General features: G+C 36.2%; 1 protein-coding gene across 6 annotated transcripts in view; it reads left to right on the forward strand.

Moving 5' to 3' along the window:
* Positions 1-23,940, forward strand: part of ap3b1a (adaptor related protein complex 3 subunit beta 1a) — a 762,544-nt gene that overhangs the window by 25,997 nt on the left and 712,607 nt on the right. For all 6 annotated transcript variants that reach the window (XR_015519913.1, XR_015519914.1, XM_087300589.1 and 3 more), the window contains exons 4-9: positions 2,286-2,381; positions 2,753-2,913; positions 3,062-3,128; positions 13,375-13,557; positions 15,228-15,377; positions 23,778-23,875. Coding sequence is in view for 4 of the 6 variants with exons in the window: in XM_087300589.1 (XP_087156715.1) it covers positions 2,286-2,381; positions 2,753-2,913; positions 3,062-3,128; positions 13,375-13,557; positions 15,228-15,377; positions 23,778-23,875 (755 nt within the window). In the remaining 2 variants the exon portion in view is untranslated. The remainder of the gene's footprint in view (positions 1-2,285; positions 2,382-2,752; positions 2,914-3,061; positions 3,129-13,374; positions 13,558-15,227; positions 15,378-23,777; positions 23,876-23,940) is intronic.

The raw sequence follows: 23,940 nt of genomic DNA on the forward strand, positions 1-23,940 counted from the left end.
GATGGGTAATGTCTCTCTTTATGAAGTGACTGATGTTTTTCCATTTGGCTGGTAATCGCGCTGTTGATGATGATGAAACACGTCTCTGTGACTTTATGGTCATTAATGACCTCTCGTCACCTCCAGAGCTGGACGCAATTATACAGAGAGCCGACCTTTGACCCTTGACCCTCGAGCACATGCTGATCAGACAGTTTCATCATAGACTCACGGTTATGAAGATGGAATGTGAGTTTGGGAAAGCTGGGATTGCATTATGAGTGGTTATCGGATGCTTCCAGTTTTGTGGGCTTCTTTGCAAATGTTTTTTTTTAGGAATGGGAATTAAAGATGCATTTAAAAAAAATATTTAATTGATCAATTTAAATATTTAAAGTAATAAAAAAATTATATTTGTTTATTTAAATTAAGTTGAATGAGGAGGAGGGTACGACCGCATTTTTTCACTTACGCAACATTGCCCGCATCCGTCCTTTTCTTTGGAACAAAATCAATGGCAAAAGTATTGAAATAAAAAGCTTGTCGAATAGCACAAGCTGAAAAAAAATACGTTGATTTAACAGTTGCTTGCATTTTAATGAATTGAATTGCAAGAGTTTGTATTTTTAGGGCCTGAAATTTAACACAGCTGTTTATTTAAGCTGTGAATATTTCAACTAAAAATATTTCAAACACATTTCCATACTTATAAAAAAAAATCAATTATTCATATTCAATTTCCAGATTTCATGTATAATATTCGCTTCCAAATATTCAGTGGATCAAATTCGGCTGTTAAAATTCGACATTGACTATATTAAATGCTACTTTTGTGCCGTTAATAGCTTTTTTCCTTACCTATTGACTTGTATAAAAATCTTAAATTTGTCCAACTGCTAGTATAATAAAAAGCAGCTGGAGATTGTCAATCTGCAATCTATACTGCTTGGCCTGCAGTTCCCGGAAGTAATGTCAAATTTTAAGAGCCGAATTTGATCCACTGAATTTATGGAAGCGAATTTTTGAACTGAAATAAAATGAACTGAAAATTAGGTATTTTTCACCGGTATTGAATATTTTGTAGGTGAAATCTAGAAATTTAATATGAAATACTGAATTCATAAGTATGGAAATGTGTTTGAAACATTTTTTGTTGAAGTATTCACAGCTTAAATAAACATCTGTGTTAAATTTCAGGCCCTAAAAACACAAACCCTGGCAAATCAAGTCATTAAAATGCAAGCAGTTGTTAATTCATTGTATTATTTTTTTCAGTTTGTGCTATTTGTAAAAAAAAAAAAAAAAAAAAAAAAAACGCTAAAAAAGATTTGCATTTTAAGGAATTAATTTTTTTAAATAATTAATTAATTAGTCATTTTGATTATTTGAAGGGATAGAATATAAACATTTGTGTATTTAAATGAAGGTGAATGAAGAAAGATTATTAAATTATTCCAAAAAAGCAAAAACAATTTGTATTTTAAGGAATTACATTTTTCAAAGAATTAAAGAACAAAAGCAGTGCATGACGTTTAATGAGAAGAGGTTTATTTTTAATAATTGTTCTTGACTATTTCTGAACACACTTACTGTCTTATGCTATGATCACAACCAATTTAGGGAAAAGTTACTTTTCAAAAGTAATGGCTTACACTCTTACATTTAGTCTTTTTTTCTTCTTAATGTAACTAAATGAGCTACATGTTTCTTTTTTGAGAATATAAGATTGTAATCCAATACTTTATAAAAGTAACTTTCCCCAAAACTGGTTGTGATCATAGCATAATTGTGAAAATAGCTTAAGTGTGTTCAGAAATACTGTCAAAATTAATTGTTAAGAATAATATCCTTCTTATTAATCTTAATGTGGTACTTTACTCTCTTGTCTGAGTTGCACTTACTTGTTTGTTAAAATATATAAAAACATATTCTCAGTGTTTGCATTAGCGTTTTTATTTTTTGTGCTGATCAATTATGTGCGTTTTCTGTTGCAAATTGTGAAAAAAATCAAAATAACTTGAAATTGTGATAAAAATGTTTTTTTCTCTTTGAATTGGTCTTTTTATTTTATTTATTTTTTGCAGATCAAATATTTGTTCTATCTGTAGCAAGTGTGAAACAAACTAAAATAGCTTGAAAGAGTGACAAAAAGTTTATTTTCTAAGTGTTTGAATTCTTGTTTTGCAGATCTAATATTTGTTCTTTCTGTAGCAAACTGGGAAATAAACAAAAAAATGTTTTTATAAATAAAATAGTGTTCGAGATCAGGATATTTTTTTAATCTTCTGTGTGTTTGTGTGTTTTAGCTGAAGAAGCTGGTGTATGTGTATCTCGTCCGCTACGCAGAGGAACAGCAGGATCTCGCCCTCCTGTCAATCAGCACCTTCCAGCGGGCACTCAAGGTAAGCCCCGCCCCTTGATTTATTTCAGAATTGATAAACAGTATATTATATAGTATATTATTTTAGTTCTTTAAAATATTATATATTATTTAATTATGTAATACGTATTATGTATTATATTTTATAATGTATAATATATTATGTGTCTAAAAAACCAGCAACCTTTTTGCTGTGAGGCGATTGTGCAAACCACTGCACCAGATGCAGCCTATCACTGTTATATAAAGTAAATAATATTATCAAAATAAATTAATGTAATAATAATTATAATAACACTTACTATTTGTATTATTATTATTATTATTAATATTATTATTATTATATATAAACATTTGTCATCATGTCTGTCTCTGTGTCTCTCTCTGTGTTAGGACCCGAATCAGCTGATTCGAGCGAGTGCTCTGCGGGTTCTGTCCAGCATCAGAGTCCCCATCATTGTCCCCATCATGATGCTGGCCATCAAAGAAGCAGCCACTGATCTTTCACCATACGTGCGCAAAACAGCAGCTCACGCCATCCAGAAACTCTACAGGTAAAACACACACACGTCCTCACTAGTGGGTGATTCTTATATCTCACCATATAAGTGAGAACAACTGAGTTTTCACAAGTATAGCTAAACCCATTCATGTACACACACATGAGGGTCTTCACACACACACTTCTGCTTGTGTATTCAGTCTGGATCCTGACCAGAAGGAGCATCTCATCGAAGTCATCGAGAAACTGCTGAAGGACAAAAGCACGGTAAACGACTCCGCACACAAACACTATCCAGTGCTTTTCTGTATTTAAAATGTGTTGTTGTTTTTTTGCTAGTGATCGACTATTCATATTGTTCACAAATGTGACATTTTATGAATTTAAATAATATATGATTAATAGTATATGATATTTATTAAAATCCGATGCAAAAGCATGATTATTTTAGTAATTGCTTTTTCTTTAAACCTTTTTAATCATAAACATGAAAAACAAACTATTCTTATAAAGTATTTTAATTGATTAAATTAGATAATAAAAATTAAGAAATAAAATGCGTTTTGTAATTGACTACTATTAATATACTTAAATTCATAATTTTAATTAATTAATAATTCATTAAATAAATATTTTTGTTTACTACTAAAATACTTACATTTTTAGTTAACTTCTGAGTTGAATTAAATTGTCTTATTTTTGTTTGATTAATCATTTAATTAACTATCTATTAATGAAGCAAAGAAAAAAATATTTTTTTTTACTCTTGATATATTTGTTATTTTTAATCAATTTAAAAAGATTTTATTGAAGATTTTTATTTTTAATTAATAAAATGCTGTGTAATTATTTACTAATTAATTATAGAAAGAAAAAATAAATATTTTGTACTTGTAAAGAAAATGTTTTGATAATTACACAAGTAAAAAAAAAAAAAGAACTTAATAAAAAAAACCTTAGCACCAATACAAATTTTAAATTAATTGTGTGTATTTTTTAAGTATTTTAATTGATTAAATTAAGTAATTACATTCCAAGTGATTGGTTGCAGCTGGAAGGGCATCCTCTGCGTAAAACATATGCTGGATAAGTTGGTGGTTTATTTAGCTGTGGCGTCCCCTGATTAATAAAGGGACTGAGCTGAAAAGAAAACGAATGAATGAATAATTACGCTTTTTAAAAATTTAAATGCATTTTTTAATTGACTACTTTTAATATATTTTAATTAACTGCTAAATCATTAAACACATTTAAAAAAAGAGTTTACTATTAAAGTACTTAGAGTTTAAGTAAATTTCAGAGTTTAATAAAATTGTTACTTTTTTTGTTGAATCAATAGCTATTTAGTTAATTATTTAGTAATAAAGTAAAAATTGTAATTCTCTTTTTACTAATAAAATATTTGTTATTTTTAATCAATTTGAAGAGATTTTATTAAGATTTTTATTTTGAATTAATTAAATTGCTAATATTTACTAATTATATATTTATAATTAATTACTAATTAATTATAGAAATAAAAAAAATGTACTTATATTGAAAATGTTTTGACAATTAAAAATAAGATTGTTAAAACCTTTACATGCTGCACTGATAAATACTTAAAATATATTTTGTGGTATTTAAAAATTGTAAGTGATCACTATTTATAAAGTGATTACAGTAGGTTAAACATTGAAACTGATCTGAAGCCACTTTCATTAAAGCCGTTGAACTAAATATTTTTTTTAAATAACCAGTTCTTTCTCTTTTATTTATTTTTATTGTACTATAACTATTTTACTATTTTATCAGACAAGCCAGCGGCAGTTCATAGTGGGTGAACCACCCCCATATCCCCCTGACACTTGTTTGTTTTTAATGCTCCCCATTGGAACACATGTAATTGTCTCAAACAAACAACTCAGGCAGCATACAAACAAACAATTTTACTAATATTTCACAACATCTGGACTTTTCTTGCCTTCTTTGCTGCAAAGGCATATAGCCCATTAAAGTGAACCCGACCAGCATTATGCAAATCTTTAGCAGCTAAAATATAAGTAATAGTTTAAAAGCGGAATTTTATATTATACATTGAATTAAAGGCGGTTCATTCCACTGTGGCGAGCTCTGATAATCAGAGACTAAACTGAAGAAAAATGAATGAGTATTGAATTAAAGGAATGAACCGTAATTCTTTTTCATATTAGAGCGTAGACGCATTGTACAACCGCCAGATGGCGCAACAACACCATATTCCTTTCCACAATTCTCAAACCCGTCCAACACTAAAATAAACATCTTCCAATCTGAAATGATTCCCTTCAGGGCCTTTGGATGAAGTGTGAGTGATGCGTTATGATGAGCTTCAGATTTACGTCTGCTTATGATTGTGGCTGTTTTTATCCTGGTGGGCTTTTAGTGCCGAGCTGTATTTCACATGTAGAGGAGAGCCTGCTGAAAACACTGCTGGAGCTTTAGTGTGACGCACACGAATAGAGCCACCACTGTCTAAAAGAAGCTGTGTGTGTGTGTGTGTGTGCATATTTGTTAACTGTGTGTGTGCATTTGTTGAGTGTGTGTTTGTGACTGGGTGTATGTGTTGAGTGTGTGTGCATGTGTTTGTGTGCATTTGTGACTCTGCGTTAAGTCTGTGAGAATGTTTTGAGTGTGTGTAAGTGTATTTGTTGTTTTGTATATATGTGTGTGTGTGTGTGTGTATTTGTGAGTGTGTTGAGTCTGTGTGTATGTGTTGAGTGTGTGTGTGTATTTGTTTGTGTTTATGTGTGTGCATTAGTGACTGTATGTGTTGAGTGTGTGTGTGTGTGTGTATTTGTTTGTGTGTTTATATGTGTGCATTAGTGACTGTGTATGTGTTGAGCGTGTGTGTGCATATTTCTTGAGTGTGTGTATTTGTGACTGTGCATTGAGTGTGTGTCTGCATTTGTAGAGTGTGTGTGTGTGTGTGTGTGTGTGTGTGACTGTCTATGTGTATGTGTTGAGCGTGTGTGTGTGTGCGTATTTGAGTGTGTGTGTGTGTGTGTGTGTGTGTGTGCGCATGTGTGCGCGTGCAAATTTGTTGAGTGTGTGTATTTGTAACTGTCTGTGTTGAGTGTGTGTGTGTGCACATTTGTTGAGTTTTTATTGTGTGTGTGTTGAGTCTTTGTTAGTGTTAAGCATGTGTGTGTATTGAGCCTGTTTAGAGGGTATGGTGTGTGTATTGAGTCTGTTCAGTGTATGCATGTATGGTGTGTGTGTTGAGTTTGTTTGTGTGTATGGTGAGAGTATTGAGGCTGTTGAGAGTGTGTGTGTGTGTATGGTGTGTGTATTGAGTTTGTATGTGTGTATGGTGTTTGTGTGTGTGTATTGAGTTTGTATGTGTGTATGGTGTTTGTGTGTGTGTATTGAGTTTGTATGTGTGTATGGTGAGAGTGTGTGTATGGTGTGTGTATTGAGTTTGTATGTGTGTATGGTGTTAGTATTGAGGCTGTTGAGAGTGTGGGTGTTTTATGTGTGTATGGTGCGTGTGTGTGTGTATTGAGTTTGTATGTGTGTATGGTGTTTGTGTGTGTGTATTGAGTTTGTATGTGTGTATGGTGAGAGTATTGAGGTTGTTGAGAGTGTGTGTGTGTTGAGTTTGTATGTGTGTATGGTGAGAGTATTGAGACTGTCGAGAGTGTGTGTGTGTGTATGGTGTGTGTATTGAGTATTGAGTTTGTATGTGTGTATGGTGAGAGTGTGTGTATGGTGTGTGTTTTGAGTTTGTATGTGTGTATGGTGTTAGTATTGAGGCTGTTGAGAGTGTGTGTGTATGGTGTGTGTATTGAGTATTGAGTTTGTATGTGTGTATGGTTAGAGTGTGTGTATGGTGTGTGTATTGAGTTTGTATGTGTGTATGGTGTTAGTGTTGAGGCTGTTGAGAGTGTGTGTGTATTGAGTTTGTATGTGTGTATGGTTAGAGTGTGTGTATGGTGTGTGTATTGACTTTGTATGTGTGTATGGTGAGAGTATTGAGGCTGTTGAGAGTGTATTGAGTTTGTATGTATGTATGGTGAGAGTGTGTGTATTGAGTCTGTTGAGAGTGTACAGTACGTGTGTTTGGTGCGTATTGAGTACTCTATGGTGTACTGTGTGTGTGTGTGTGTATGTGTATGGTGAGTCTTTTGAGACTGTGTGCATGTACGATGTGTGTATTGAGTCTGTTGAGAGTGTATGGTCTGTGTGTGTGTGTGTGTGTGTGTGTGTGTGTGTGTGTGTGTGTGTGTGTGTGTGTGTGTGTGTGTGTGTGTTGAATCTGTTGAGTGTGTATGATGTGTATATAGTGATTGTTGAGTGTGTGTGTCTATGTGTGTTGAGTCTGTAAAAGAGAGTGTGTATGTGAGCAGCGAGCGCAGCATCAATCACGGTGGCGTCGCTCTCTATCTCTCCCCTCTCGCTGATGACCCAGCATTCCCTGTTTTCTCTCCCGTCACTACACTCGGCCTTAATTAGAATTCATGACAAAATGGATCCGGGGAAACGTCCTGTACCCTTCATAATTTTACAGGAAATTTATTGTTATTAGAGGAACCATTTGCTTAGTGTGATTTTTCCATTAAGGTCTTGTCAAGCAGCAGAGATAGCAGAGCTTTGTTGATGAGGTGTGTGTAAGTAAGAGCTTTGTTGGTGTGTGTGTGTGTGTAGAAGAGCTTTGTTGATGGTGGATGGAGTTTACCTTGGTGCTCTTGTTGGCTAATATGGCAACAGAAGGGTGAGGAGATGATGATGAAAATGGGAGGAAATGGAAAGATGTGACAAAAACAGAAGGAACTAAAGGAATTTCAGATTGCATATCCATTTTCGGACAAGTTTTACATTAGTTGAATGAGAAGAAGGGTTGTTTATTTATTGCTAACTTCAACGTAATGACAGATTTTTAGCGGGCAGATTTGTACTTCATTTCAATGATTTAATCCACCCAAAATATAAATAATAGGAACAGAATCGCAATGAATTTTGACCGTAGAATTGACTGTAGCATTCTAGACTGTACTTATCTCAATTTATGTATGCATGTGTGTATCTACACACACACACTCACCGGCCACTTTATTAGGTATCAGGTCCAACTGCTCTTTAACCCTTTTCAGGGTTTACAGAGAATGATCTGAAAAAGAGAAAATATCCAGTGAGCGGCAGGTCTGTGGGCGCAAATGTTTTGTTGATGCCAGAGATCAGAGGAGAATGGCCAGACTGGTTCCAGCTGATAGAAAGGCAACAGTAACTCAAATAACCACTCGTTACAACTGAGGTCTGCAGAAGAGCATCTCTGAACGCTCAACACATCCAGCCTTGAGGAGTATGGGCTACAGCAGCAGAAGACCACACTGGATGCCACTCCTGTCAGCTAAGAACAGGAAACTGAGGCTACAATTCACACAGGCTCACCAAAATTTGACAATAGAAGATTGGAAAAACATTGTCTGGTCTGATGAGTCTCGATTTCTGCTGCGACATTTGGATGGTAGGGTCACAATTTGGCATAATCAAAAAATGAAAGCATGGATCCATCTAGGGTTGTAACAATATACCGGTATGACGGTCTACCACGATTTGAACGTGCACGATTATCATACCATGAACAATTGCATATCAACGGTTTTAACCCTTAAAGACCGAGACAGCCGCCCGCGGCTAAAAATAAGTATTGCTCTTAAATGTTTAATAACTTTTGATCCGCTGATCCGATTTATACGATTCAAAGATTGGCATAAAGAAGAGAATCTCAGCTTTCCAGTGCTGTATTACATAACATTCGGACTTTCAGAGGCTCCGGAATCAGTGCGGTTACGTCATCAAAATTTGACAACGCTGATTTGACAAAGAAACGCTCGTCACTGTGTCTCCGGACAAACCAGACATGATACATTGATGCATTGTCCCTCCTCCATGCCCAGATTGGTTCAAACTCGCTATATCACAACCAATAAGCATAGGTTTCGCTTTTGTTTGTGGACCAAGCTTTTTGAACAACACGGAATGAGAGAAAGGCATACATTTATGCGCGGCTAAATAAAACGCAAAAAAAAAAAGTTTTGCATGAAATAATTCTCATACTAAGTACTTTTGCATGCACAGCAGCACAGAAACATGACAAAACAGTGACACAGCAAAGACGAACTGCTGCTCTTGCTGTTCTCAAAAGACGCAAATGAAGGTGCAGCTGTTTGTCTGCATTGCAGACAACCAAATCCAAATCCATATCCACAGACAACCATATCCATGCTGGCACATAAAACCTAAGGATGTTCCATATTGAATCTAGTTTCGTTATGTAACTATTTATAGTATAGTAAATATTTATATCTATTTTTTTACTGAGGATTTGCACCATGTTTATTTGGACTTTATTTGGACTTTGACACATTATTTATTATTTTCTTATTTTTTTATTTGTTCATTGTAAGTGGTGTTGTTTATAGTAACTGAAAATATATTATTTGGAAAAAGTCAAATTTGCTTCACTGTTCTATTATTTTGTAACATTTGTAACATACCGTATATCGCGAAACCGTCAAACCGTGGTATTGTTTTAGACGATTATCATACCGTGAAAAATTCATACCGTTACAACCCTAGATCCATCCTGCCTTGTATCAATAGTTCAGGCTGCTGCTGGTGGTGTAATAGTGTGGGGGATATTTTCTTGGCACATTTTGGGTTCATTAGTACCAATTGAGCATCATGTCAACGCCACAGCCTACCCGAGTATTGTTGCTGACCATGTTCTTCCCTTTATGACCACAGTGTACTCATCTTCTGATGGCTACTTCCAGCAGGATAATAATAACAATAATAGAAAAACATTTTATTTGTAATTTGCTTTTTTCAAGCTCAAAGCACGTACAAGGCAAAAACAATAAAAACAATAAATAGGAATTTATAACCATAATTAAGATAACAAATGACACATTAAAAACACTACTAAAAATGAGAGTCTTAACAAGCTTCTTAAAAATGTCAAGAGACACTAATGGTAATGAGTAATGCATTTCATAATTTTGTCACACTGTATGAAAAAGCCCGACCACCCATGGTGCTAACACGAAGCAGAGCGGAGAATGCGAGCAGGAGTGGAAAGTGCCACAAGATCACAAATGTAATCAGGAGCTAGCCTATGGACTGCTTTATAAGTTAAAATCTTAGGATAACGCACCATGTCAGAAAAGCATGAATCATCTCCGAATGGTTTCTTGAACATGACAATGAGTTCACTGTACTCAAATGGCCTCCACAGTCACCAGATCTCAATCCATTAGAGCACCTTTGAGATGTGGTGGACTGGGAGATTCGCATCATGGATGTGCCGCCGACAAATCTGCAGTAACTGCGTGATGCTATCATGTCAATATGGAGCAAAATCTCTGAGGAATATTTCCAGTATATTGTTGAATCTATGCCACGAAGGATTAAAGCAGTTCTGAATCATCACATTATCCTGCTAGAAGAAAACATGAAAAGATGAGTACACTGTGGTCATAAAAGGATGGACATGGTCAGCAACAATAGTCAGGTAGCCTGTGGCATTGACACGATGCTCGATTGGTGCTAATGGGCCCAAAGTGTGCCTTTCTATCAGCTGGAACCAGTCTGGCCATTCTCCTCTGACCTCTGACATCAACAAGGCATTTGCGCTCACAGAACTGCCGCTCGCTGGATATTTTCTCTTTTTCAGACCATTCTCTGTAAACCCTAGAGATTGTTGTGCGTGAAAATCCCAGTAGATCAGCAGTTTCTGAAATACTCAGACCAGCCTGTCTGGCACCAACAACCATGCCGCGATCAAAGTCACTTAAATCAAGTTTCTTCCCCATTCTGATCCTCGGTTTGAGCTGCAGCAAATTGTCTTGACCATGGCTGTTTCTCAATTCCAAGAACGCAGAGAACGGACTTGCATTCTTGTGGAGACCGGTCTTGCCAGGTGTCCTCGGAAGAACGATCTCAGGAGACCGCGAGGGCAGAGAACGCGTCCTTTGAGAATTGAGATGCTGCGTTCTTCCTGATGGTCACATGACCTTCACGTGTTTTAAATGGAAATTATTTAAACATTACAGCATTCATACAACGATGTATTGTTTTTCCCCTCTTCAAAATATATACTTTGCATAAAAACATTATAAATATACTCTGCACAATATAAATAAAACAAATTTTAATACGATTTTAACACCCTTAATGTGTTTATTCCTTTATCAAGGTATTCATGTTAATGTTTACTTTCACCGTTTCGTTTAGGGAAACTCCTGAGGTAAATAAGTGATATTTTTGAACTTTAATAATAAATCTAGATAAAATGCTGCGCTTCCCACCTCCAGTCGCAATGACTTCTGGGACTTCCAGAGCGAGTTCGGTGCTCAAGTCTGCATCGGTGCGTCCTCGATATTAAGATCACATCCGGGAAGTTTCACGCGTCCTCCGTACTTGCGGTCTTGAGTATTGGAACTGAACTTAGGCTGCTGATGATGACGTTGCACGAGAACACGAGGACGCAAGACCGCTGAAGAACGCATATTGAGAAACAGCCCATGTCTACATGCCTGAATGCATTGAGTTGCTGCCATGTGATTGGCTGATTAGAAATGTGCGTTAACGAGCAGTTGGACAGCTGGACCTAATAAAGTGGCCGGTGAGTGCATATGTAAAACTCAAAATTTGTCAGCATGTAGCAGAACTCTCATCATTTCTTTCTTAAAGTCATTCATTAATGATTTTTCATCTGTCACTGATTAATGTTGCAAAGACATAAAAAACACACCCTTCTTTAAGGTTTCAGGGATTGTTCAGATGTGATTCGCTTTCTCAGTGCTCAGGTGACTCTCTGAGATGCTGAATGAAGCATCTGACCTGCTCAAACTCTGCTGTTTACACACACACACACACACACACACACACACACACACACACACAAACACACACACAAACACACACACACACTCTCCCATGTACTGTAGTTCATTAGTCTAAAGTGAGAGTGGTGTGTTATATTAGCTCGGTGGGAAGCAGAACAGGTTGTCATCTTCCAAGCATCTGTTTGTTTTGAGACCACACTGAGGTTTGTAATTACGACGCATATATAACCTAATAAGCTTAATTTGCAATTATAAACCTCCAGCACAACTTTAGGGCTGCAGCAGGAGAAACGGGTGAGTGATAATTGCTCAGAAGCTGTGGAGGAGTGTGTGTTTGTGTGTTTCTCCACAGTTTTGTAACTTCAGACATGTGCTGGGGTTTTCGTTTTTTAATTTCAGATGCAAGCGTAGTTTCTGCTCGGTTCAGTTCGAAAAGATTGAAAACCATGTAGTACTACTAGTTTATATATACAAACGGATATTTTATGAGTATTAATTGTTTAATTATACCTTGTAGTATAATTGTGTGGGGGTGGCATGGTGGCGCAGTGGGTAGCACAATCGCCTCACAGAAAGAAGGTCGCTGGTTCGAGCCCCGGCTGGGTCAGTTGGCATTTCTGTATGAAGTTTGCATGTTCTCCTTGTGTTCGCGTCGGTTTCCTCCGGGTGCTCCGGTTTCCCCCACAGTGCAAAGACATGCACTATAGGTGAATTGGGTTGGCTAAATTGACCATAGTGTTTGTGCGTGTGTGAATGTGTATATGGATGTTTCCCAGTTCTGGGTTTTAGCTGGAAGGGGATCCGCTGTGTAAAACATATGCTGGAATAGTTGGCGGTTCATTCCACTGTGGCAACCCCTGATAAATGAAGGTATAAGCCAAAGGAAAATGAATTATTAATATTGAATCAATGCACTCTAAGGCAGTGGTTCTCAAAGTGGGGGTCGGGACCCCCCGAGGGGTCGCGGGGCAATGAAGGGGGGTCGCCTGGTGAGTTCCAAAAATCGATTTATTTTTTTTAAACCATAAGAATTAACATATTTTATCCATAACTATACTAATAATAAAAAATCGTTTATAGTTACTATATACTATATAGTTACTTTAGTAGCTTATAGTTACTAGTTCTATTGGATTGCGACCCCTGGGGTAATTACATTATATTAAAGGCAGCAATAGCGTCAGATGCATTTTGATTTTATAACATCAGGTTATACTTTCTGGTACATTTTAGGCACTGACACAAATTTAATTGGTGTGTCTGCGTCATTGCATGCAAGGTTTCTGAATTTATAACCACGTCAGAGGATATTGGGGGTCGCGAGTCACTGGCATTGTTATTTTGGGGGTCGCGGGCTGAAAAGTTTGGGAACCCCTGCTCTAAGGCATCTTTAAGTTAATTTGTTACATGAAACCCTTTTGTTGATTTTCCAGACTAACTAGGCTACCTATATAAATGACTATATCATGAAATATAGATATTGAATTTAAAATATATTGAATTTTGTAATACTGCCCACCCCTAGTAGCCAATTTAATTGATCAGATCTACTTCAACCGGTGAATGAAAATCTTCTAACAGTGTGCTAAGTTTTAAACCCTGCTAATTATCTTGTTTTGTTGTTGTTGTTTTTGTATTTATAGCTGGTTGCCGGCAGTGTGGTGATGGCGTTTGAGGAGGTTTGTCCGGACCGAATTGATCTGATCCACAAGAATTATCGGAAACTATGTAACCTGCTGGTGGACGTGGAGGAGTGGGGTCAGGTGGTCATCATACACATGCTAACGCGCTACGCTAGGACGCAGTTCATCAGCCCATGGAGAGAGGTACAGGTTTTCATTAAGCACAGAGCATTTCGTTATCATTATATACTGTGTAGTTGAAGTCAAAATTATTCACTCTCCTCCTTTTTCAAAATGGTGTTTGAATTTTTCATAGTATCTCCTGTAATATTTTTACTTCTGGAGAAAGTCTTATTAGTTTTATTTCGGCTAGAATAAAAGTAGTTTTTAATTTTAACGTCAATATTATATAGCCTTCTTTAGCAATATATTAATTCAGTTGCCTATGAAACAAACTATTATGCAATGACATTTACATTTACTTTTTATTATTTATTTTTTTTTTTATTTGTATTTTTTTTTTTAGTACAGTTAGTGGTATATCCAGAGAAGCAATTGCAGATTAGGAAGTGAAGTGGAGACTAAATAGTTGAGTTTTTAGTTGTTTCAATGAATTGCCTAATTACCCTAGCTTGCCTAATTAGCCTAGTTAAGCCTTTCAATGTCATTTTAAGCTGAATACTAGTATCCTGAAAATATGTAGTAAAATAGTATACACTGTCATCATGGCAAAGATCAAAAATCAGTTATTAGAGATGAGTTATTAAAAATATTAGGTTTAGAAATGTGTCTCTCCGTTAAACAGTGTAAGAATGGGTTTTAACCACAGAGGTTCGAACTGTAGTTCTGCCGAGTGACTTAAAAGTTATTAGCATGACGGTAAAATCTGTACATTTCTAGTCAAACCATTCTTCTGCAGGCTTATACCAAAAGCGAAAATAAGGGCTGTATTAATAGCTATAAATGTGGGAGAGTGTTGATATTATGTGATTGTATTATATTGCAATATGGAACAATTAAGTGTTGATGTTAAATCAAAAGTAATTCTCAAATACTTAAAAATGAGACGATTTAGTGACAGTAACTTGCTATGGATACAACTGAATTAATTACAAAATAACTGTATAAAATGATCAAATATAAAATGATTAAACATATGACATAAATTGTACCCAGCTTAATTGTAAAATTAAAGTTACCAGAGGTAGAAGGAGAGACACAGGGGTGGGAGAGAGAGACAAAGAGAGCAGGCCCAGAAGTTAACCTGATTGCAGTAGAGTCAGAGAAGATAGACTCCAGAGGAGGAGAGGAGCAGAGCAGGAAAAGACAGGTCAGAAAAAGAGACAGAGCAGAGATTTACACCTATTTTGTATCTTTCTTGACCATGTGACTTAAGCCCAAATGCTGAGACTTTCAAACTGACCAATCAACATGTGACTACACATAAACCCCCAAAGTCAACATACCAGGCCCTGATCTTATCAGTATCTGGCTTTGGAGTCAGTATGGATCTTCTCGAGTCAAAAAGACATGTTTTGTCATATAAACTAATGCATATGATTCAGCCTCTTAAAACAGAAATTGGGAAAATGTATATCCAGGAGAGCTAATAATTCAGACTTCAACTGTACCTCAGTTATTAAGGCTAGCGGTTTCAGTTTATAATACCAATGACTGTTTTTATTCTTTTTGTTTTGTTTTGTTTTTCAATGCTAGCAGTGAGGGTTTCAGGTATGAAGGATTGTTGGAGAGGACGATAACTATCACTCTGAGTGATGTTATGTAGTCTCTTATGGGTTTAGAGTTAGTTTGATATGCGAGTTTGTTAGATGTTTATATTTGTGTGTTTATTAATCATGTGTGTGTGATCGTAGGATGCTGTTTTTGATGAAAACAGCGAGAAAACCTTTTATGATTCAGAGGAGGAGAGGAGGGTGGATCAGTCTAAACCCTACATTATGGATCCAGACCACAGACTCCTGCTCCGAAACACTAAACCACTGTTGCAGAGCAGAAACACTGCAGTGAGTACACTACACTACACCAGGGGGTTTCAACCCGTGGGGCGCCAACACCTATAATGTAAATTATGATAACGTTTTTAATAACAAGTCAAATAACAGGCAGATGGTCAGTACAGGCAGGCAGCAGGCAACGTAAGCAAACAAACAAGGTGAGGGGCACAAACACGGCAAGACAACACAAAGAAAACACATTGTGATGTTCACATTCAGTATAACAAAACTCAGCAATGAGAGTCTCAAAGTGAGTGTCCAGTTTTTTATCAGGTTACTCACTTTACCTCAATAAACTCCCCACTGGAAGTGTTTCAGGGCAAGTACGATGGATACAACTCGAGCCACTGCTAAGCTTTTATTGCGTACACATACACAATGTTCATCCACAAAGTAGACAGCCGAATTGATGTTACACTTATCTGTCAAACTTTGATGTCCTTCCTTGTTTAATAACAGTTGTTAGTAGCTAGTAACTAGTAGCTGGCAGCTAGCTAGGTTATAAACCGGCAAGCGTACCGGCCCCGAACAATAATTGACTGAGAGAGAATGAAAACGAAACTTGCGTCTTAATTTATACACAGACACAACCTATCGGCTAGAAACGGTAATACACATCTCCATAATTTATCAGAAATATGATATTTATGAAAATACAACATAAATGTGCCTGCATTTAAACTTGCAAATCAAATATACATACCTATATATGTTCTTCAAATACTCTGAAACATAACATCTATCACAAAGAATATACATATTATAAACAATAGTGACACATACTGGAAAGTCCTACAGTGTGCTGTTTATACGTGTGGTGTAATCCATACCTGCCAACACTCCCGTTTTTCCAAGGAGTCTCCCGTGTTTCAGACCCATGTCCTGCCCATCTCCTGTATTGTTTTGTCTCCCGGAAAACTCCCGGAATTCCACTACCCATCCATAACATATTCATTGGCATCCTCCCCGCTCCTCAACTTTATGGTACAGTCTGGCTAGCTTTTTGGTTCAGTCCCCATGCGCACCAAACCCAACGCGCAACCATCTTTATACACTCTGCTTGTTCTTCAGTTCACTCGCACCTTACCCCCACTCTTCAATTCATGCGTAAAACACCCCCCACATTACCCACCCCCTACCCCCCTCTTCACTTATCGCACCCCCGGATAAAATCTCCTGCATTTTATGATCCGAATGTTGCCAGGTATGGTGTAATCAGTTCATGAGCAGCATTAGCTTTGGGAGTGTAATCAATGTAAACGTGGAGCAGGTGTGTGTGTTGCTTGACTGGACCGTGTAGTCTATAAACCAGCAGATGTGAACTGTGAAAAATAGAGAGAATCTGATTAACGTTAGATTCACAGCTAACTCTTAGGCACCTGTAAAGTTAATGCTTTTGAGTAAAATATATACAAATAAAATTAACCGATTAAAAAAAAAAAAAATTAAAAAATGACAGTGAATGAAAGTAAAACCGGCAAGCCATCTGAAAAAATTGCCCTTCTGAATCAAATCAGCAGAATGTTTGATCTTCTGGATCTTTCACTTACTTTGAAGACACTACTGACTATGTTTATGTTACATGGATATGATTAATCTAGTTATTTGCCCTAATTTGAATAAGACAATATTATAATTAGGGTGTTTACATGAAGTGCTTTTTGAATGTTGCGTCACCAGGCTATCCACATTTCCTGCAGTTTTTGGTGTTTCATCTTTAATTTTTTTTTTCATTACCTGCAGTTTGGCAGTTTCACTTTTTACTTATGAACATTTCATTTATGCCCCCGTGACAAACTGGGCTATTGGACACCGATAAGAAGTAAGGACTGGTGGACGACGAGTGTTGTTTTAGTTGAATTTAATACTGCACGCCGAATGAAAAGAAAACAACTTCCTCATTTTCCGCAAGTGAAATTGGACAAACTTGGGGGGCGTGTGTCCTAAAAGGTTGAAATCCCCTTTACTACACTACCTTTTACTATACAACATCACACAACATGACAAGACACTACAATATTTGACATGGCACGACACTAGACTACGCTACGCTTTGTAGGAATATACTGGCATTAATGCAGATTAAACACAGACTTTATGGAGTATTAATGTTTATTATGTGTGATATTTCTCCATTTCATGATTACAAAATAAATGCATATAATATGCTAAGAGGGAACTTTAAATATTCTATTATAACAAGTGAGTTAAACTTTTAACAGATGTTTTATTATTATTATCAATGTCGTTAATGTATATATCAAATTATTATTAAGAAGAGCGAGTGCAATTATAATTTCAAAATAATTGTATTATTATTATTATTATTATTATTTCGAGTGATATAAACATATTATGTTTAATATAGTGAATTATTAATTATAGTTAATTATTATTTAAAGAGAGCATTATTAATACTACTATTATACTGAAAAATGTATAAAAATAATATTTATACATTAATTTATTTAAAAACAGTTTAATTATGTTAATTGTTGCTAAATTATTATTATTATTATTATTATTATTATTATATAATTAAAACATATACATAATTTTAAAAATGATTAAAATATATAGATAATTAAAATAGATAAATAATAAAAAATATAATATAATAAGTATTATTAAAATAAAATATTAAAATATTTAATAAAAAATACAATAACTATATAATATTTAATAGAAAAATATTAAAATATATAAAATAATCTAATAAATATTAATAACATTAATAATATAATATAACAGGTATGTTAGTTCTCTAAATTGTTAATTTAAAGCATTTATTTTAGAGTTAAATAAACCTCTAATAATTTAATATAACATTTTTAGTGGTGATTGCTGCACATTTATCGCTACATTTGAACAATATTTACTCAATCTTCGCACCTTTTGTTCTTTACTAACCTCACTAATATTCCACTTATATTCCCACACACACATCTGCAATCTACCGTTTTCTCGTTCTCCCGCTCTTCCCTTTCATCTCTGAGCAATAGCAGAGGCCTTCACGTGCACCTGAGTGTATGTGTGTGTGTGTGTTTCGTTTAACTGCAAGTGTGTTTGCGTGTTTGTACATCCAAGTATTAGAGACTCCAAGGCTGTATCAGACACAGCTCAATCACGTTACATACAGAAATGTGCTCAGAAAACCTTTATTCCTTCCTACATCCCACACACAGAGTGACTCCAGCACTCCATCAACTGCAAGCTCAAGGTCTTTGTGTGTGTGTGTTTTTGATGTGTGCGTGCGTGTGTGTGTGTGTGATATGTTTTGATTAAAACTTGTCCTGCTTTGTTCTACACTCTCTGCACACTCTGTCTTTATCAGCTCTCTCTCTCTCTCTCTTGCTCTCTCTCTCTCTCTCTCTCTCTCTCTCTCTTTCTCTCTCTCTCTCTCTCTCTCTCTCTCTCTCTCTCTCTCTTGCTGCTGCTTTAGCGCTTGATGTGTTGAAGTCTGCTGTCCTGTTCGTATATTGGGGTCAAAGTAATTTGGGGAAGACAAAATCATTACATACATTGAAGGCTTCCTAATCTATCACCATCTATCTCTTTTTCTATCTCTCTGGAAACCCTCCTCTTCCTCTTTCTCTCACTCCACACGTCTCCGGGACTGTCCACCTGCTCCTCCATTAATCTTTATGGGCTACTTTTCTCTTCGCTTTTATAAAAACATACTAAAAAGCGACGTACTATCATGGTTTTGGATGCTACAGTGAGCACAATTACATGCACGCTAGTGTTGGTGCTGCACAATATAATGTTTTAGCATTGATATTGCAATGTGCACATGGGCACTAGACATTTGAAAGATGCAGTGGGGAAAATAAGTGTTCAACACGTCAGCATTTTTCTCAGAAAGTGTATTTCTAAAGGTGCTGCTGACTTTAAATTTTCACCAGATGTCGGTAACAACCAAAGAATTCTATACATGCAAAGAAAACTACGAATTCGATTACAAAGTTATGTATTATAAAATAAATGACGCAGGGAAAAAGTATTGTTACGAATGAAATAAAAAACCTTAATTAAAAAGAAGTTTAACCAAAAATAAAAACATATCCCTGGTGCCCTCGCACTCTCTCCCCAAAATATAAACCAAACCACTGAGAATTACCTAGAAAATCTGATTTGTTTACAGAAAATAAGGAGCAAAATAACATCAGGGGTCCGTTCTTCGTACCTCGCTTGAATGATCTAAGATGATTTGGCAGATCCCGGATCTTTTAATCTTGATAACTGATCTCTCGCTAATTTGGTTCTTCAAACGAGTTCGCGAATCAGATTAGAATGTCTGGATGAACTGATCTGAGATCGCTGCGTGTGTTGTGAAGGACAGATCTATCGATCCTCGAAATCATTATCAGCAATGCAACGATTGGCTGACGGCACAGCAGCGTAATGACATCATCTGATTAATATTCAATTATCCATGTGAGCAAAATTACATCAAATTAGCAGTAAACGGCTTGTTAAATATGACACGCAATAACCTTCCACATTTGTTGTGAGCTGCAGGCTTTACACTTTCATGTGTCAAGTGTATTCATCATATTTCAATGCAAATCAATGCGTTTAGTTCCACATTTAGAAAATATTTTCTTTATTATAGTAGCCGTTTTTTAATCGGTGTAAAGAATAACTGGTTGTTTACAAAAGCTTTTTCATATTGGTAAAGGCGTCTGCAACTTTTGTGAAGCATCAAATCACTGGCATATTAACAATCAAAACATGTTTATGACTGCATAAATGTATTATTGCTTTAAAAAAAGTCACATATTGTGCATTTCTATTATACACTATTTGTTCTAAAGCGATCTAAAAAGTGTATATCAATAAGTTTTCTCTTTGCACCACCAGGTGGCAATCTTTGTACTTTCATTTCGAAGGTGCAGATTGCATACGTTTTATTAATATGTATAACTTTATTTATTTTATTAATGACTATAACTTTATATATATAGTTTAAAAATATGTACCATTTTCCCAAGTGTATATAACTACTACTGTAAGAAAATATCAGAATTCGGAACATACTTTCTGTATTATCTTTGCTTGAACTGACCCGATGTAATCCTGTTTATATGAATTGAACCTGCTCCCGATCAGGTTTGACCTAGCAGAACTGTTGCTATGACAACAACTCACGGATCAGCTTTGAAGAACGAAACGATCCTGGATCGTGTCAAATCGTCAATATCCAAATCCAGCTAACTGAGTAATCCACGTACGAAGAACAGACCCCAGGAGGGGTTAAGCCAAAATAAATGACAAAAAACCAACCTAACTAATTTAGAGCTAACCTCCCTGAAAAATAAATAAGAAAATAAAATACATAAAACTTACCTTTATACTAACAACACAGGAGAAAACGAAAATAATAAACTGAAGGCACCAAACCTCCCTACTAGAGCTGCCCGATAAATGAGAATCGCGATTTTTTTTTGCTTAAAATAAAATCACGATTTTCTCACGATTCTGTATATGTAAAATAAAGATATGATAAAAACAAACATATGGCACAAAATCGATAATAATATTATGTGTAGGTCTAGTGGTTTTTAAAAATAATTCTATTCAACATATAATAATTCTGATGTTGAATTATGTTTGAGATATATGCTTGCAATCTGTCATATTAGGGTGCTTTCACACCTGCCTTATTTAGTTCGATTAAATCGCACTAGAGTTCGTTTCCCCTTTTGGTACGGTTCATTTGGGCAGGTGAGAATGCAGCAATCGTACTCGAGTGCGCACCAAAAGCGGACCAAATAAGCGTACCGAGACCTGCTTGAAGAGTGGTCTTGGTACGCTTTCAAACTAACCCTGGAGCGGTTCGTTTGTGGTGAGAAAATGATCCGTACTAAAACCGGTCCAACCGCAAAAAGTACTGCGACTTTTGGACTAATTCAGCTGCCGTAGGCCGATACGCTGTGTATTATGGGATATGTGGGAAAAATATTTGTTGACAGCGTTTTACCAACAGAGGGGAAAACATTACCTGATGGATCGTTGCTAATATTTCCACAAGATGATCATGGCGCAGTTTAGCTACATTAATTCACGCCTCGTCCTGAAGTGACGAGCGACGCATTAAAACACTGTTTTCCAGCCGCAGCCGCTCTTCATTCTCTAAATTTAAAGTTTGTCTAAAGCAGGGACACAATCAGCCAGCGCAGTCATCCCTCCAGAGTAAAAACGACATTTTGTGTCTGCCGGTTTTGTTGAGTTCATTGGCATTTTCCCACATGTGAATTCTGACCAATCAATAAGCAGTTTAGGAAATATGTTCAACAACATCTGGCCGATAAGAGAAGGATTTTGTCAGATGACTGCATTTTGGTTCGTTTCAACTGGTTCGGACCAAAGCCAGCAGTGTGGTGTGAAAGTGCCCCAAAGAGGGCAGAAAATCCAACAATGTATCAATTATTGGCCTTGGTCCGGACCAAATGAAGCGAACTACAGATGTGAAAGCACCCTTAGACAAATTTATTCACTGGTAAAATCCGACATTTGCCATTATCAGATTATATTCAACAATATATAGGCTAGAATAGTTATACTGACATTGTAAACATTTATTATTATGCTCAACTGTGGGTTCGCTATGAAAGAAAAAACATATCAAATGCTTGCCGTTATCATAACTCTAAAATGCTATATGATCATTTAAATGACGTGCACACTTTCGGTTTCATTTTGACTGCCGAGCGCTTGTTCATACTTTGCGTTCTTCTCCCAAACGATCACTCTGTGCCACAAACTGAATATTATTTACAACTGTATTACCTGTTACTCACAACATATGCAGGTTCTGTTCACTAAAGTAGACTCGCACGCGTCTATCATTAAGTAGAGCGCGTGCCCTCTCTGTGATAACAGCTCACGGTCAGCAGCTCACGTCACGTGTGATTTCCCAGCAGCGAAAACATCATTATATGAAGATTAAATGACATTTTTAGGTGAATTATACCTTATAAATACAGTATGTGGCTCATTCAACATCATTTGGAGGTGTCCATGTCACTGAGCAACGTATGTGAAACAACGAAAAGACTCGTGCGGCCGCCTTTCTTCTCTCCTGAACTTGAAAATATGATTGGCAGAATTGTAGAAATGCTGGATTGAGATCGTCTAGGGGGTCGAATCGAGATCGCAATCTTTTAACGATTAATTGTGCAGCTCTACTCCCTACCATGCTCCAAGCCAGACAGGGAGACAGAAAAGTGGTTAGAATGTACACTGTGTACTTCACATCGGCATCTCATGAAACGCCACATAAGAGACATTGGCAACAATCACTCAGTTCTCATTGTTCAAAGTAGCAACATCACTACAAAGAATTATGAGCGGGAAATCGAGAGAGAGAGAGGAGCCGCTGAATCCATGTTGTCTGGGGTTTTAAATATGGCCACCTCCAATCCAAGTCCCTATCATGATCTGCCGTAATCCACTGCACCTGCGAATAATTCAGACCGAGAAACAGCGCGAGAGAGAAAAAAACACCACACACTACAACGACTACTCGTAACAGTATTGAACACATGAAGAAAGGAAGGTATGGAAAGGCAGTGAAAGCCCAGACAGCAGCTGAAATCTCTTTTCAGCAACCCTCTGCCCTTCGTTAAAAGCGGCATACCTGTACTTTCATGGTTTTGGATGCTACAATTAGCACAATTACATGCACTCTAGTATTAGTGCTGCACAATATAATGTTTTAGCATTGATATTGTAATGTGCGCATCTGCAATATTCACATTGCAAGATGCAGCGGGGAAAATAAGTATTGAACACATCAGCATTTGTCTTAAAAAAAAAACGTATTTCTTTCTTTTTTTTTATATTTATTTTTAGGAGTTTCACCTTTATTTGGATAGGACAGTGGAGATTTTACAGACAGGAAAGTGTGGGGAACAGAGATAGGTGAAGGATCGGCAAAGGACCTTGATCCCGGAATTGAACTCGGGTCGCCGTGAGCACCTTGGTGCTATGTGTTGAAGCACTAACCACTAAGCTGTTGGCGCTGACAGAAAACGTATTTCTAAAGTGAATCCCAATGTTATAGACTTGATATACACTGATAGCTCAGAAGCACATCTTTCTTACTTTACTTACTTACTATTTATTTATTAATTAAATTATTATTTTCCTTTTCAAATTTCTAAATTTAATTATTTGTTGAATGATTAGTTAGTTTATTTAGCTTTTTTGGTACATTTTGGACTAAAACCCATAGCACAATATTTGTAAAACTTGCCTCTGGTTGTATTTTTGGAAGCACAATGTACATTCATCCTGATTATTGTAAATAAACAAAAAATAATGTTCATATAAATAATGTGAGTCAATTTGATGTTACGCTTTACAATATCATTTAGTGACCTTCTTAATTCTCGTTATTTTTAGGTTGTGATGGCAGTTTGTCAGCTTTACTGGCATTTGGCCCCTAAACATGAGATCAGCATCATCACCAAGTCCTTGGTGAGGCTTTTGAGGAGCCACAGGTAACATACTGTACATATAGAAATGCAGCATTATTATGATCATACCGTATGTGTTTGTCTAATCC

The sequence above is a fragment of the Danio rerio genome, chromosome 21 (genome assembly GCF_052040795.2).
Source record: "Danio rerio strain M-AB ecotype USA chromosome 21, GRCz13ab, whole genome shotgun sequence".
Lineage (NCBI taxonomy): Eukaryota > Metazoa > Chordata > Actinopteri > Cypriniformes > Danionidae > Danio > Danio rerio.